This window comes from Pseudophryne corroboree, chromosome 10, assembly GCF_028390025.1.
Source record: "Pseudophryne corroboree isolate aPseCor3 chromosome 10, aPseCor3.hap2, whole genome shotgun sequence".
Classification (NCBI taxonomy): Eukaryota; Metazoa; Chordata; class Amphibia; order Anura; family Myobatrachidae; genus Pseudophryne; species Pseudophryne corroboree.
The window spans coordinates 109,081,153-109,098,777 of NC_086453.1; the positions used below are offsets into that span (position 1 = coordinate 109,081,153).

Sequence of the window (17,625 nt, forward strand, 5' to 3'; positions counted from 1 at the left end):
CATATGTGAAATTAATAAGAAACATCATAAGATTAACAAATAAAACTAAAACTCTATATTATTAAAAATGAATTTAAAGGAACCACTTAGTTTCGAAGTCTTTATTCAGACCAATGGGCTCTAAAGTTTTAAAGTAAAAAATGTATTGCATTTCATTCATGGCTAGTTTCTTCTGAATATCACCTCCCCTTTTATCAGGGTGGATTTTTTTCAGTGCCATAAAGTTTTTAATTTGATTTACATTGCAATCATGTACTTTCTTAAAATGTGACGATAGCGCATGGGTATCGAGCCCCTTCTTAACATTACGAAGGTGCTCTCCCATTCTCACTTTCAGGGCCCTACTAGTGCGACCAATGTAAAATTTGCTGCAGCTACATTCAATGCAATAAATAACATTCGTAGTGTGACATGTTATAAAATCAGTAATAGACCCTTTTTTATCATTAATTATCACATCTATTATTTTATTGCCAATAATATTGGCAATATTCCTACAGGCCAGACATTGTCCACACCTATAGAACCCCTAGGATGCAATTCTTGGACCATTAGATAGGTTCTCATGAAAACTTCGGACCAGTTTGGACTGAAGGTAACGGGCCCTCCTATAGATACACACTGGATTATCCGGTAAGTCAACTCCTATCACTGGATCCCTTTTTAGTATGGGCCAGTGTTTCTTTAAGGTACCCCTTACTTTATTGTGTTGAGAGGAGTAATCAGTTGTAAAGGCCCATTTGAATCGATCGTTGTCTTCAACTCTCTTATTTTCTCTCTTACCTATCAAATCAGATCTTACTAAACTGGTTACTTTTTCTAGTGATTCCCTTACTTCACCTTTATTATAGCCACATTTAACAAAACATTCCTCCATCTCTGTAGCTTACGAGATATAGACATCCTGATCGGTACAATTCCTTTTCAGCCTTTTGAATTGTCTGACAGGAATTGTACTAAGCCAGTGGTTCTCAAACTCGGTCCTCAGGACCCCACACAGTGCATGTTTTGCAGGTAACCCAGCAGGTGCACAGGTGTATTAATTAATCACTGACACATTTTAAAAGGTCCACAGGTGGAGTTAATTATGTCACTTGTGATTCTATGAGGAGACCTGCAAAACATGCACTGTGTGGGGTCCTGAGGACCGAGTTTGAGAACCTGTGTACTAAGCCAATTGTCATGGTGGCAACTAGACTTATCAATATAAGCTCTAGAATCCGTAGGTTTGACATATGTTTTAGTCTTCAGACCCATGCCTTCCACATAAATGGATAGATCGAGGAAGTGTACTTCCTTATCGCTAATGTCAAACGTTAATTTAATGTTCAACTCATTAGTATTAAGATACGTGCAAAACAATTCTAAGGGTCTAAAGGTCGACATGAGGATTTTTTTCTTTTTTGGTGTCGTTTTCTTCGTAGAGTGACCGGGATCCCAAATTAGAGCACCGCGTCCCCTCGCATGGCTCGCCATGCTTCGGGCATGGTGCCTTCGCTCCGCTACCGCTTCGCTCTGCACACTTTACCGTTCCAATCGTAGTCCACGTGGATCGTTAAGTATGAAAAAATCCAAAAAAAAAATGTGAAAAACTCATGTCGACCTTTAGACCTGTCGACCTAGCACATGTCGACCTAGAAACCCTGTCGACCTTCCATCCATGTCGACCTAGTGACTGTCGACCTATAGTGGTCGACCTAAACATTGTCGACCTAGACACTGTCGATCTTCAGACTGGATCCCATGTGTAATATAGGACTTTTCACTATTTATAAATAGAATGGAACATAGCTGTCAAATTCAGCTCAGGGCCATCTTAACATATAAGCACTAGGCAGCCGCCCAGGGCCCCATGATTCTAAGGGCCTTCCAGCAGGGGTGGGCTGTGCCTCCGTAGCTTTTTGGGAGGAAGTTATAGAATACTGTCCATCCACTCTGATTGTGAATTACACACCAATCAGAGTGGCCAAGCAGCATTCTGTACCTGCCTCCCAGTCTTCAGCCAGTGAATGGCTGTCAGCATGCTGACTGGTGGATGGTTGGAGCTATCCACCAATCAGAGTGCTGACAGACACTCTCTGTATGGAAGCACGTGGAGTGACAGTGCGGGACCGCAGGAGGGGTAGTTATGATTTTTATTTATTTATTCCTGTGAATGGGTGAGTAGGGGCCCTGGGTGGGTAGGGGCCCCAGTGCATTGCTTTGTCCAGGACCTACAATGCTGTTAAGAAAGCCCTGATTCAGCCTTTCCTAGTTTCTATATTGATCAACTGGTAAGCTGTGAAAATGAATAAATTGTTGCATTTGCTGCTGGTGATAATGTGCCGCTTAGCTTATAAGAATGTAGAGAAGTAATAGAGCAGGGTTGATTGAGAGTTACATGTGTATACTACAGTAAATCTCATATGCATGAAACTTTTTTCCTGATTGTCCATCGCTTTCCAGCATTGGCTTAATGTTTTCCCTGTTCCCTTGCCTAACTCGTTGAATATTGTGAGATGTGAGTTATATTCATCTTATCTGACCCCAGGAAGAGGGAGGGCTTGATATTTGTTAAAACAAAGGAAACTGGATGTCAGACAGACAGCTTTTCCAGGATTTGAACAGTAGGGAAGAGAAACTCTTATTTGAAGGTCTTGGGAACCTAGAGATTTCACTGCAACTACAAATAAAATGATCTATAACTAACTTCAGGCTAAAATCACATCTGCTTATTTCATGTACAGCAACAATTTGTTTTCCCTGCAGCTTATTTTTTATTAAGCTACCTGGACACTTGTTTTTATCTTCTTAGCTGCCAAAATGCATACCTGAGCAGTATCGTACGCCACACTTGTTTATTCTGGTACATGAGGATGTTGGTTCTGAATCTGACGTCTGCATTCTGGATCCAGGAGTAAGATGAGTAACGGGTGCTGAGGTGACATTCAGAATTGAAGAGGGAAATTCCTGCAGCAGCGCAGTCAGACAGCACATTCCCTGCACTCACACAAGGTAATATTTTTGCTGATTATAATCTTACTTCCTTTTCATTTCTTTTTTGTGTCAACAATCTTGTTCAGAAATATCCATACAAATGTAAATAGGGCTCATACAGGGGATCCGGTCTTTAGGTCGACACTATCTAGGTCGACCACTATTGGTCGACAGTAACTAGGTCGACAGGGTCTCTAGGTTGACATGTTCTAGGTCGACAGGTCGACATGAGTTTTTCATGATTTTTCCTTTTTTTTAACCTTTTCATACTTAACGATCCATGTGGACTACAATCAGGAATGGTAATCTGTGCCGAGCGCAGTGGTATCAGAGCGAGTCACCTTGCCCGAAGCAGGGCGAGCGAACACAGTGCACTAATTGGGGTTCCCGCTCACTCTACGAAGAAAATTACACAAAAAAACATTAAAAACTCATGTCGACCTTTTGACCTGTCAACCTAGACCATGTCGACCTAGAGACCCTATCGACCTAGTTACTGTCAATCAATAGTGGTCGACCTAGTTACTATCTACCTTCCATACCACACCCCTCATTCAGAGTGAGTTGTACATCGATTAGCGTAAATCGCTCTGTGCATGTCCAGAAATATGCTATGCAGAATGGTGTGATTCTGGCAGTTACGCCGGTCTCCGCATGGAAAGGTGGGATGCGGTTTTCTAATGTAGGCCTATTACAGTACAGACATATTCATGTAAGTCCAAACAGGTGTAGACCAGGAAACATATATGGGGCCAGATATACAAAGCCTTGCAGAATGGTAAAGTGGAGAGAGATAAACTACCAACCAATCAGCCCCTGTCAGTTTTTCAAACACAGCCTGTAGCATGACAGTTATGAGCTGATTGGTTGGTACTTTATCCCTTTCCACTTTATCACTATCCAAGGTTTAGTGCGTCCCCGTGTTTATTATTAGTATTAGAAGTTTTTAGCAGTATTATTAGTTTTAGAAGTATTAAAAGTAGTAGAGAAGTATTAGTTAAGCTGCTGTGCCAGACTGATAGTGGCAGCTATAATACTGGTGCCAGCCAGATAGTAGCAGCTAGACTACTGGTGCCAGCCTGATAGTAGCAGCAACACTACTGGTACCAGCCAGATAGTAGCAGCAACACTACTGGTGCCAGCCTGATAGTAGCAGCAACACTACTGGTGCCAGCCTGATAGTAGCAGCAACACTACTGGTGCCAGCCTGATAGTAGCAGCAACACTACTGGTGCCAGCCTGATAGTAGCAGCAACACTACTGGTGCCAGCCTGATAGTAGCAGCAACACTACTGGTGCCAGCCTGATAGTAGCAGCAACACTACTGGTGCCAGCCTGATAGTAGCAGCAACACTACTGGTGCCAGCCAGATAGTAGCAGCAACACTACTGGTGCCAGCCTGATAGTAGCAGCAACACTACTGGTGCCATCCTGATAGTGGCAGCTATGCTACTGGTGTCGGACAGATAGCAGCAGCAACACTACTGGTGCCAGACTGATAGTGGCAGCTATGCTACTGGTGTCGGACAGATAGCAGCAGCAACACTACTGGTGCCAGACTGATAGTGGCAGCTATGCTACTGGTGCCAGCCTGATAATGGCAGCCATACTACTAGTGCTAGCCTGATAGTGGCAGCTATACGACCGGTACCAGCCAGATAATGGCAGCTATACTACCGGTACCAGCCAGATAGTGGCAGCTATACTACTGGTGCCAGCCAGATAATGGCAGCTATACTACCGGTACCAGCCAGATAGTGGCAGCTATACTACTGGTGCCAGCCAGATAATGGCAGCTATACTACTGGTGCCAGCCAGATAGTGGCAGCTATACTACTGGTGCCAGCCAGATAATGGCAGCTATACTACCGGTACCAACCAGATAATGGCAGCTATACTACTGGTGCCAGCCAGATAGTGGCAGCTATACTACTGGTGCCAGCCAGATAATGGCAGCTATACTACTGGTGCCAGCCAGATAGTGGCAGCTATACTACTGGTGCCAGCCAGATAGTGGCAGCTTCTGTATACATGCAGTTTTGCCTATTTAAGAATAAAAATTGCACCTGTGTTTGGCAGCGGAGTTGTGGCTAACTCAGCACCAGCCTCATCATGTATTATATGCCGCTATGTTGGGTTATATTTTATCATTAACTTGTAAAAGTATATTTTAATTATGTTTTCTATAGGGTAACCTGCCTTACTGTAGATGTTGTATTGCCCTGTGCAATGAAAATTGGGCTGCATATCTTTTTACATCATATAGCAAAGATCTGTGCTCCAGCTGTGCATCACAGGTCTATCTATACCTATTATAGCATGCTGTATATGTACAGTGTATAGGGCTTGTATATTTCCTAAGCTGGTACATGCATAGAAGACCGTTTTTTCGCAGTAGATTAAACCCACCACTTTATCTGGTTAATGTAGGAAATTAAATACATTTCCAAATAATGGCCTTCATTTACAGTAAGAACATGTACTTAGCTCTGTGATTTTATTCAATCAACCCACCTAGGCACTGTTATACAGTAGGTGCTATTATTATACATTCTGCACTGGGTCTGTGAAGGTTCTACTTCCGCAAGTAATTCTTGCTTCTCCTACTCTTTTAGCTACCTGATGGTCTATGTTTTGTTCTCCAATTCAGAAATAATAATAATAATAAAGATAATAAAGACGTTTGTATTCTTCAGTAGATAAAACAGTGTATGTGCAGTATTAGTATACTGTTTTTTAGGATGGTTCATGCAAATATTTTCATTTCTGCTTGGAATTGCCTATCATTAGCTGTGCTGCATAGCCTGTGTATCCTCCCAAATGTACCTATTCTTACATTTTATTAAAAAAACAAAAACAGATTTTAATAACTTGGAACTTATGTCATATTTTTTTAATTTGCTGTTGCTGCCAGTGCAGCTGTTTTCTGAAAACATTTTCTGCTTGAGCCTGGCATGTTGGGGCTGCACACCTTGGGGATTACCACAAATACAGTATTTCCGCTTTAGTTTGTCCATTTCTATTTCAATGTATTGCTAGAAAAGCACATCAGCATACATAAAATTCCAGTAAAGTGACACTATGAATTGGGCAGGTTTGGGCAATGGGGGTCATTCCGAGTTGATCGCTAGCTGAAAATGTTCGCTGTGCAGCAATGATGCAAAAAAACTGCACTTCTGCGCATGTGTATGCGGCACAATGCGCACGCGCGACGTACTTTCACAACGGCCGATGTAGTTTTACACAAGGTCTAGCGAAGCTTTTCAGTCGCACTGCTGAACGCAGAGTGATTGACAGGAAGTGGGCGTTACTGGGTGTCAACTGACCGTTTTCAGGGAGTGTTTGAAAAAACGCAGGCGTGCCAGGAAAAATGCAGGCATGGCTGGCCGAACGCAAGGCGTGTTTGTGACGTCAAACCAGGAACTGAACAGTCTGAAGTCATCGCAAGTGCTGAGTAGGTCTGAAGCTACTCTGAAACTGCACAAAAAATGTTTGTAGTCGCTCTGCGCTCCTTTCGTTCGCACTTTTGCTATGCTAAAATACACTCCCAGTGGGAGGCGGCACAGCGTTTGCACGGCTGCTAAAAACTGCTAGCGAGCGAACAACTCGGAATGGCCCCCAATGTCATAAATAGTCACGCTGACATTGCAGCCACAAATTATTAAGTATTAAGCTCAGTGGTTTGTAGGGAAATCATAGTTTTTCTCTATCAACCGTGAAATCCAGACCTACAGCATTTGTAAAATAAAGTCACATTCAATCTAATCACTATATGAACTAAGCAGTAGGCAGCTGCCTAATGGAAGAACCTGCCCTGACTTACTTTTTGTGTCCTATACAGTGCTAATAGGTAATTAATTTACTTTACGTACTGAAGACATGGCTGTAAACTGTGCATCTGTACTTTTGCATATTACTTTTGCATTAGGAACAAATCTGGAATAATTCGGATATGATGGCAATCTGGAGTTTCTGTATTTAACTCAAACAGATGTAATATGACTTTTTATTGCACTTAAAGCCATGCTGATATACAGAATTTTCAATTCAAAGTGTAAAAATGTCTGTGTATGTATCTACTTATTTTATATTGCCATGTTGTGCTTAAGGGGTCTAGTTACTAAGCCTTGGATGGAGAAAAAATGGACGGAGATAAAGTGCAGACCAATCAGCTCCTGTCATGTCACAGGCTGGGTTTGAAAAATGACAGGAGCTGGTTGGCTGGTACTTTGGGGCAGATGTATTACCTGGAGAAGGCATAAGGAAGTGATAAACCAGTGATATGTGCAAGGTGATAAAGGAACCAGCCAATCAGCTCCAATATGTAAATTAACAGTTAGGATCTGATTGGCTGCTGCCTTTATCACCATGCACATATCACTGGTTTATCACTTCCTTATGCCTTCTCCAGGTTAATACATCTGCCTCTTTATGTCTGTCCACTTTACCTCCACCTAAGGCCTAGTAAATAGACCCCTAAATCTTTTACTAAATTTAATTTGTGGGGAAGGGGGGGTGAGTCTCTGCAAAGATAGGCGGCCATGATTTTCGGCTTTGTGCACCCTCGAGATTTACAGTGTCCAAACATCTCTGATTTTCCTATATTGCTCTATGGCGTGCAAGGAAAAACTGGTGCTGTTGGTGTCCGTGGCGGTGCCAGCGTTTTGAATGTCCTTATGGCACTGGGAATTGAATTCAAACTTTAAAACATTGAAATATGTAACTTGGAAGCAGAATATAATCAGTAAATTTTTAAGATCTGTATTACTTTCATTCACATTCATTGAAAATGTTATTGTTTCTTCTCTGCAGTTCTGAAACGGTTATACAATGTTCCACGAAGAGAAAAAGGAAGGAAGTCCCAGATTCGGGAAGCTGCACTTTCCTGTGGGCCTCTGGATTAATTCTCCAAAGAAGCACTTTGCCAAGTTAGGCAGACGCTGGCCCAGTGTTGGCTCCATCAAGTAAGCTTTCACCTCACTTCCTTGTCAATCTGTTTGATACGTGTTACATTGTAAGACATCCGTGCAGACTAACAGTTCCTGTCAGTGGCAAAGTGTGGTTAAGGTTTATGCAAATTAATTAGTAAATCAGGAGAGCCACAGATTTTATGTATACATTTAGTTTTTCTTCAACAAGCACACAAATAATTATATTTTATTGTTTTCAAAGTTACGCAAGAGGTAAATTCATTTCTCTATGTGGATTATTTGCTAAAATTCGCTTTTCCGAAATAATGATGCAAATGCCTGAAACAAGTCCACCTATGAATCAAGTTTTCCAACTTTGTGAAAAATTGGCACAAATCTTAAAAATTACTGGTGAAAATTTTAGACTTGTCAAAATTCAATTAGATTTCACTGATTCAATGACCTCAAACATGTCAGCCGTATGATTACTAACTGACCACCTATTCGAGTTTGCATTTCATGTTTGCCCATAGCAATTTGCAAGCAATGCTTGCTTTCAAGGTTCACCCTCTGTATTCAAGGTTTGAGTTTTGAAATATGCTGACCATGTTAAAATTAGTATTTTTAAATATTTTAATTTTAAACATTTTTAAAATAATTTATTTAAAATTGCATTTAAAAAAAAAAAATTGTGGGCATTTCAGTCTAAGCATTTCCTGTTCAAGATTTGCCATACTCCATGGTCGTTCCAGCTTGAACATGGTTGAACCCATTTGACTTTCTTAAATTAAAATGGATTTTTTTTTTTAATTGATCAAAAAGTCAAGATATTCCAGCAGTTTATTTTTATAGTTGCACCGATTTGACAAACTGGTTAGAAAAATGATACACAGCCAGTTTTAGCATCTCTATTAATAATTGTAGAAGAGCTAAATATATGAAATGTCGGTTTATTAGATTGATCTAGTAAATTTTCAAGAAATGTTTAACTGTTTTGTGAAATTCAAGCTAGGCTCAAAATAAGTGAGATATAGAAAAAAAAACAAAAAAACACTTGTTTTCAAGCTGTACAAGCTTTATGGATAGGCACATTCATTGTAATAGTGTTTCCATTGGTAAGCTTGGTACCTCACTGAAATGAATGTATGTGTTGAAATTAATGTTAATGATAACAGTGATATTTGGACACCATGCTGTAGGAATCACATCTATTGCAAAATTAAAATATAGGATCACTTGATATATACCTGACACCTCCAGGATGTTAGCATTTTCCTTATAGCTCATATGGCTGGTAATGAAAATTCATAGGTGAGCTTTTACTGTAACTTTCATTTCAACCTGTCAATTAATTTCAATGAAGATTTCTACATGCTAATGATTTCACTGAAATGGATGGGAATGTTGAAATCAATTGGAAAAGCTCCAAGACATTTGCTTTTGAATTAACTTTTTAAAATCAGTAGAAATCATTAAAATTTGCTTCTTTAGAGTTTGGACAAATCCTGTTTCTACCCACTTCTATTGGTTTCAATTGATTAAAAAATGTTTTATAAAAATTGCCAAATAGTAGGTCCCTTATTAGTTTGCTGATTGGTGTAGAGACGTCTCATCAACAGATGTTCAGACTCTATCTGGCCAACATGTTTACCATGCATCACTAATTCTAAAATATGATACAGCATTATAAAAAGGTGCTCCAGAATGTGTGTGTATGTGTGTGTGTATATATATATATATATATATATATATACCCATGCTTCGCACCTTAGTCTAATAATCAGTGTCCGTCTCTCTTTTTTTTTTTTTTCTGTCACAGGGACAAAGATCCAACTTTTGGGTACATAATAATACAGTAAAATGTTCCTTTACAAAAAGACGAAGATTGAGTCGTCAATCATCTCACTGATCCTCTGTAGTAAATAAGGACCACGATAATCTAGTTTAAACAACATACCTACTGACACTTTTTATTGCTTGTTGTAACCCACTAATAAAAACACACATCACATGCATTTATGTTCCTCATACATTTATACTAACTTTTTTTTTTTTGCTAAAGTTAAAAGATTATTGTGGGCATTCTTGATGGGCTTACCCATGGGGGTATGGGTCGTTGGGTTGACTCAACTTAGGTCGACAATCATTGGGTCGACCACGATAGGTTGACATGCGTTAGGTCGACATGGTAACTAGGTCAACATGGTTGTTAGGTCGACCTGTACTAGGTCTCGGCACAGGTTACCATTACAATCGTAGTACACGTGGATCATCACGTATGGAAAAATCCCCCCCCCCCCCCCCAAAAAAAATGTGAAAACTCATGTTGACCTAGTTACCCTGTCGACCTAACGCATGTCAACCTATCGTGGTCGACCCAATGATTGTCGACCTAAGTTGGGTCGGCCTAACGACCGTATCTCACCCAGGGTAACCACAGAAAATTAAAGTGACAATCTTTCTTAAAAAAAGTAGGGATATTCGGTTCTGTTTTCCAAAAATCCAAATCCACCCAAGTTTTGTGGATACGAACCGAGCCAAAACCCGGTCCAGATCTCTTGAGGAGATCTTAACTGAGTTCCAGTTCAAATCTTCCTGTGGTTTGGAATTCAGAATTTAAATCCGAATTTCTGATTTTGGATTGCAAAAAAATTGCAATTTGTAATCTATTTTTATCAGTGATTATCGATTTTCTTTTATCAATGTTTAGCAGAGCCAAAAACCGAATCCGAACCAAAACACTTGAGGGTGATTTTGCCAAAACCATAACACAATGATTTAGAACCAAAACACAGTGGTCTGCGCACATCTCTAGAAAAAATGAATGCAAAGACAATACACCTAAAAATACAGTAAAACCAATCATTTCTAGTGTCGTTTGCATGCGATAAAAACATGTGAAATGCATTGGAAATCGGCAGTTAGTTTGAGCCTATGCCCCATAATGTAAATAAATATAGTGCTTTGAGTTTACAATAAATGTGATTGCATAGGCATATAGAAAATGAAACAGATTTTAAGTCAGCCTTCATCTTCAGTGTATTAAGGATTATTAGCAATACCTTTCATGAGTGTACATGTGTGTAATATCATTCCTTAGATTGTGGCTAGGATTAGGAATCCCCCTACCCCCCCCCCCCCCTTCCCCCCCTACCAGCTCCCCCCCCCTTCCCCCCGGCTTCCTTCCTGTAGCCAGTCATATGACAGATAATGAAATGAAAGAATGGAATAAGAGGAAGTTATAGGGGTGGGGTATTGAGTTTGCGCTGTATCATTTCCGTAAGGCCTTGAAGTTGGGAACACAGGAGAAGGCTGGAGAGGGCGTCTGGCTGACATAGTGTGGTGAAATCACTATTCTACAGCAACACCGTCAAAAAGTGCAAAGGTTCAATATAAATAGAGAAGTCAGCTGTAGCATCTGAGTTTATTTGGCTTCCTTCTCACATACTTCTTATCCCAAAAGATTCATTAAAAGTTAGGCCTGATAAGGTAGGGGTTAACTTCCCAACTCAGTAAGTAAAATATAGGATATTTGCAGAATTAGTCAGTTCTATGATTTGGCCAAACCTAGACTTTTATGTGCAGCTTCAGGGTCAGAGTGTGTCCACGCTGATAGGAGGGCGTCCTTGTTTCCCTGGCTATGAAATAGCGTTTCAGCTGAAACATCTTTTGTCAGCTGGTCAGCTATAAACACAGCTATGTGCATGTAGACTGTGATAGGAAATTTACCACCAGCGAGCTAGACTATACCAGGTGTAGCAACAGGAACATTCCAAAGGACACACAATCTTCTCCCACAGAATCTCCTCAAACAAATGGCTGGGTGCAAACCAGCAGCATAATTCTGGAGGTCTACAGAAACACACAATGCAGACTATGCAGACTATGCGGGGAAATATTTCTGAGGCGTTTTAATTAGAGCGTATATAACGCCTCAAATTCCAAGGAAGGTGAGATTGTGGGTCCTTTGATATTTGTCAAATGTGTTCATTTGTTTGCCTCTGTAAAATGAGTCATAGAATAATAATAATTAGAGGTGAGCGGTAATTCTACTACAACAAACAATACTGATAAGAAAAGGTGGAGGTTAAAGCACTTACGTTGTAACCGTTATGTACAGAAAAATTGGATTCTTAAGGCCCCCCACACGGAATGATATAGCTGACGATCCGACACATTGGAGCGATAAAACAGCGATATGGTTCAGTGTGTGGGCATGATATAGTTCATTGCGCACTCCCGTGGGTGGTCCGTCGCTTCGCCTGATCTTACTGCATGTTCAAATGATCCGCAATGTGGCAGATTATCCCATGCTGTGCTATGCGCGGGGGAGGGGGACATAGCGGGCGGTCGTGCACCGGATCACCCCGTGTGTGGGGACCAACCGATATATCAGCCATCGGACCCTCAGTCGCATCGTTGGTATATATCGAACCGTGTGTGCCCAGCTTCAACCTAATAAGCACAATTAATTAAAATTATTCATTTTAAAAATTATATACACATAGAATAGACTTTACTGTACTTTCTGGCACACAGCTCTAACTTGTATATAAAAATGTCACAGACTACAGCTATTAGTCTTCATTAGATAATGTGGGATATCAATCAATGTAAATTGGTGAGCCAGGGTGAATAATGTCAGACAGAGCAGCCCAGGGCTGCAGACTGCACCGGGTGTCACAAACTGAGGGGTGACACTAAAATCCCGGGTGCTGCACTGTTACATTTTCATGCACCGCCAGGCTCCCTGTCACTGAGGAGGAGCTGGCAGTGTGGGGAGAGTCCCTGTGGGCAGCCCTGCAGCCCCGAGAGTGCTGGGTACACCCCCAGAGTGATGAAAATATGGGCTGTACATTATGGCACGCGGCTTTCAGTGAGGTCACACCCCTTTTTAAGTTTGATTGGCACACTGGGTAACACCGACCCCAATAACACCACTGATGTCAGAATAATTAGCAAAATATAGACTGCTCCATATAATGCACTGTAGGAAGTTTAAATGCCTTTTCTGTATGTCTTTATGTTGTCAGTTGAACCATAGGGGATAATTCACTTAGTAGTGGCAATGTGGTGTTGGCATTCCTCCTGTTTCTCCGCCACCTTGCAGCCATCAACATGGCAGGTTTTCCTTTCACCCAGAGGTGCGCTGGAAATTCTGCAATATTTCTGTACCGTAATGCTCAGAGATGAGCGCCTTCTGGACATCGCGAATGCTCAGCCCTGGGAATTGAATACGGAGCTTACTGTTAAAACTTGTTGAAAATATATGAGCTGACAATCTGAGGCAAATAAAGATCATAAAGTATAGTAGACATAATTGTAACGCTAAGCAACCAAGCAGATGCCTTTATGAAATATTTATTTATTTCAGATATTTTGGGAATGTGTATTTACACAGTGCACTAGTGCAAGAGTTGCAGGTGTTCTAAAGGGATAACGGGTGCTCACATTTGATGTTTACATTGTCACAATGTGAATTATCGGGATGTAGTTGCTTTACCAACGCCGGAATCCCGACCGCTTCAATGCTGGCAGCAGGAATGCCGGCAAACAGGGGCTATTCCCGCTCGTGGCTCTGTTGTGCTCGCCCCCTGGCATTCTGGCGGTTGGAATCCCCATGGTCGGGATACTGACCTCCAGGATCCCAACCGCCGGCATTACAGCCCCAACCGAATTATCATATTGCAGTCACAGAGTCATATTTAACAAGGCACTTGCTATAGAAATCACGTGTCAGCTATACAGTGGATCTGCTTTGTTATACTTTATTGTTCTATCCAGCGGGCTCCCCTTTATACAGTCCTCACATAACTTTAAGTATGTTCTCTTTCTACACCCACACAACCTATTGACCCCAGGTAAACATTGCTGTGTAACTGGATCTTGTAGTTCACCAAGAACCAAAGAATCTGTCATATGTGCTCCTAGCCATCTTCATGCCTCAAACTCCTATTTCCCTACAGATTGTAGGCTTGCGAGCAGGGCCCTATGTCTGTTATTACGCTGTCTCTTCTTATTACTTATTTTTAATCCCAGTTGTAAAGTGCAATGGAATATACAGGCTCTATATAATTAACTGTTAATAATAATAAAGTGAACTCGTATTTAAACAGATGTGTCCTCATACATCTTTGCTGCAGTCGCACCAAACAGACCCTCTTGGCGCACCAAGTCCCGTGAGACTCTGCTAGCATCTTTTTTGTGCCTTTTTGCCTATGATGCATCTTAGTCATGACTAGGATATGTCAGGAGACTTTGCTGATTAATTTGATATGCAACACTTATATCTGCGTGTGACTGAGTCTCTAAGTGGGATATGTACTAAGCAGTGAAAAGAGTGCCAGTGGAGAATTTGCCCATGGCAACCAATCAGCTGCTCTGTATAATTTTATAGCATGCAAATTATGAAGGTTACCTCAATGCTGATTGGTTGCCATGAGCTCACTTCTCAACTCTTTTCACTGCTTAGTACATCTCCCCCTAAATCTGTGTATGAAGTGCTACGATGCAGCAGCCACGTTGTGCTGTATATATAGACTCAGTCAACCACAGTGTTTCATATTAAACTACAGTAATTAGCCCATTCCCCTGGTGCGTCCTAGTCACATTGTGTTATGACTAAGATGCATTTTCTGCAAAAAAGATGCACCAACCCTAGCAGAGCTGCAGAGGTCCTGGCAGCTCACTACCGCCAGGCATCTTGCGCTGCATGGTGTACCATACTTGCATACTCTCCCGGAAGCTGCTGGAGGCTCCCGTTTTTTTGGGTAGACCCCGCACCCCCGTAAGAGTAGGAAGGTCTCCCGCATCCTGCTCGCACCCTAGTGATGCGGGCAGGATAGAGAGATACTCTCCCATATTCGTGGCCCTGCCCCCTCCCGTGGACCTGTGAATCGCAACGGTTTACTATGTGGGGTGGGGCTTGATGATGTCACAGTCCACCCCCGCCCCTGAAGTCTCCTGCAGCATCTCCTCTCCGGGCTTCTCCCGGTGAGGAGAAATTTAGAGTGGGCAAGTATGGGTGTACTGAGGCCAAATGTATGAGCATACATCTCTGTATAGAGCCTTCTTTAAACACTTTTATCTTGGCTTAACTTTCTTCTTAAACTCCTCTTCTCCTCTTGTAATTGTCAGGTCCACCTCTTCAGACACAGCCAGTCGCAGCAATGAGACCGTGGAGCTCCGTCAACCAACAAAGAACAAAAACAATCGTCACAAACGTCTATCTAACATTTTCCACCGTAGTACAATTCTTATGACTGGTAGCATTAGTGCTGGCAGTGCCGCAGGTCGCTGGGCTAGTGAGAAGAAATTGTCAGAGATCATTGATGCCGTGCCAGAGGACTTGGTGGAGCTGTCCAGCCAGAAGAATTTGCCTGGCATTCTCAAAATATTCGGAGATGACATTTCTTCTGGCACCAACTACAAGAGTGTTCTAGCTACACCGCGGTCCACAGCGCGGGAGCTGGTGAAAGAGGCACTGGAAAGGTATGCAGTGGCTGATCCGGACACAGAAGCCTTCGTTCTTTGTGATGTGGTGGGGCGTTTTGTTGGACATGAGGGAGAATGGAAGATGGAATATCTGCGCATAGTAGGGGACCATGAACGTCCCCTTGTCTTACAGGAAATGTGGAAACCTAAGGCTGGATTCTCTCGACGGTTTGAAATCAGGAGAAAGCAAGAGGTTGAGAAGATGACTACAGCGGAAGATAGCGAGACTGCAGGTGGGCATGGTGTGTAAACAAAGGTCTTCTTAATATTTTTTTGTAGTATTTATGTTTTATCTAATTGTTTTACTTTATCAAGTTAAATAAAACTAATTAGTCCCACACACTGGCAGTTCCACCGCCGAGCTGCCCGACGGTGGATACGGCGGGGAGGCAGTGACGGGGGGAGTGAAGTTGCATCTATTAGGTTGTTTTGCTAACTGAATAAGGATATGTTATATTTTCTGGAGACATTTTATTTGTTAAAAGTCATAATCTATTTATTGTCTTTAATAAGTACTGTAAGGAATAAAAACTGGGAGAGAGGGATAGGGAGCATGCCAGCAAAAAATGGGGGGAGCAGTCCGTGATCACGGCACTTCCAGCAAGTCCATGCCCCCCTACCAGCGAGGCCATGCCTCCTAATTTCAGTTGTGTGTCTGTGTCCCTTCTCCCAACATTTGAAGTTGGGAGGTATATAACTGCCATTTAGGGGTCTACTTACTAAGCCTTGGATGGAGATAAAGTAGACAGAGATAAAGTACCATTCAATTGGTTCCTAATTGCCATGCCACAGGTTGTGTTTGAAAAATGACAGTAGCCGTTTGGCTGGTACTTTATCTCCGTCCACTTTATATCCACCAAAGGCTTAGTAAATAGACCCCTTAGTGGTAGTTAGTTGCTGATACTTTGAGGTCTATTCAAGCAGTGAAAACAGTGGAAAAACAGACCAGCGCAGAAGCTGCCCATGGCAACCAATCAGCATCTCCCTTACATTTTATAGACTGTACTTGATTAAGGCTTCCTTCAAAGCAACTTCTCCACTGGTCCTTTTCTCCACTCTTTTCACTGCTTCATGAATAGACCCCTTTATCTCTCTCCACTTTATCTCTCTCCAAGGTTTAGTAAATAGACCCCTTTATTTGGTAATGGAGATGGAGAGGCAGAAGAGAGAACATTATGACAAATCAACCAATGTGTTTCATATACATTATGCAGAGTGTGTTCGGGAGTAAAGGCTTGTATAGTGTAAGGCATGCTTGCCTACTTCTGAAAAAGCATGTCAGGGAGATTGTGACAGTAACACCTATCAATGCGGACGTGCACTGCTACATCTGAGAGGCGCGTCATGAAAATGACTGACATCCAAATGTAAATGAGCTCCAAAGTTATACTTGTTGAAAAAAAGACACTGATATTTTGCAGGATTTGTTTTGTATTGTGTTTTACAAGAGGTTCCAAATACTGTAAGTGGCCATGAGAAACGTTATTTGAAATGTATGTAGACATAGGAATCATTGTGCTTTATAATTATAACCAATGCAGGGAAGTGGCACTGATGAGCCCATCTGAATGTATGTATCTCTGAATTATTCCCCCCCCCCCCAAGAATATAACAACTGCATAATGGGGATAAGGTGCAATCAGGGAGATTGATGGACTATTCAGGGAGTCAGGGATATTGCTACTATTTCAGGGAGTCTCCTGCAGAATGAGGGAGGGTAGGCAACTATGGTGTAAGGTGATACGTTTATAGTACTAGATAACATTATAATGAGGAAATTAAAGAGCCCAGTTCTCTCTGTAAATGTCGCTCCAGATTTAGCTTCCTGAAAAACTGTATTTTTATCTATGCTACTAATAGAGGAGGGGTACAGCTAGATAAGGATGTGAGAATAAATACACTTGAAAGTATTCAGATAAGTAAGGTATACTGGGGGTAATTCAGAGTTGATCGCAGCAGCAAATTTGTTAGGAGTTGGGCAAAACCATGGGGGGGGGGGGGGTGCAGATATAATATGTGCAGAGAGTTAAATTTGGATGGGTTATTTTGTTTCTGTGCAGGGTAAATACCTGCTGCTTTATTTTTACACTGCAATTTAGATTTCAGTTTGAACTCACCCCACCCAAATATAACTCTTACTGCACATGTTATATCTGAACCCCCCCCTGCAGTGCACATGTGGCCAAATTCAGATTTGATTGCAGCAGCAAATTTGAAAGCAGTTGGGCAAAACCATGTGTACTGC

At 41.7% G+C, this 17,625-nt stretch overlaps 1 protein-coding gene across 3 annotated transcripts in view; it reads left to right on the forward strand.

Annotated features, from left to right (window-relative positions):
- Positions 1-2,444: 2,444 nt before the first annotated feature.
- The window catches only part of RASIP1 (Ras interacting protein 1), a 199,192-nt gene continuing 184,011 nt past the window's right edge, over positions 2,445-17,625 (forward strand). Inside the window, exons 1-3 of one of the 3 annotated variants that reach the window (XM_063942723.1) lie at positions 2,445-2,994; positions 7,789-7,940; positions 15,024-15,622. In XM_063942723.1, coding sequence (XP_063798793.1) covers positions 7,807-7,940; positions 15,024-15,622 — 733 coding nt within the window. In that variant the 5' untranslated portion in view covers positions 2,445-2,994; positions 7,789-7,806. The remainder of the gene's footprint in view (positions 2,995-7,788; positions 7,941-15,023; positions 15,623-17,625) is intronic. The other 2 variants (XM_063942722.1, XM_063942724.1) reach the window with 2 other exon arrangements.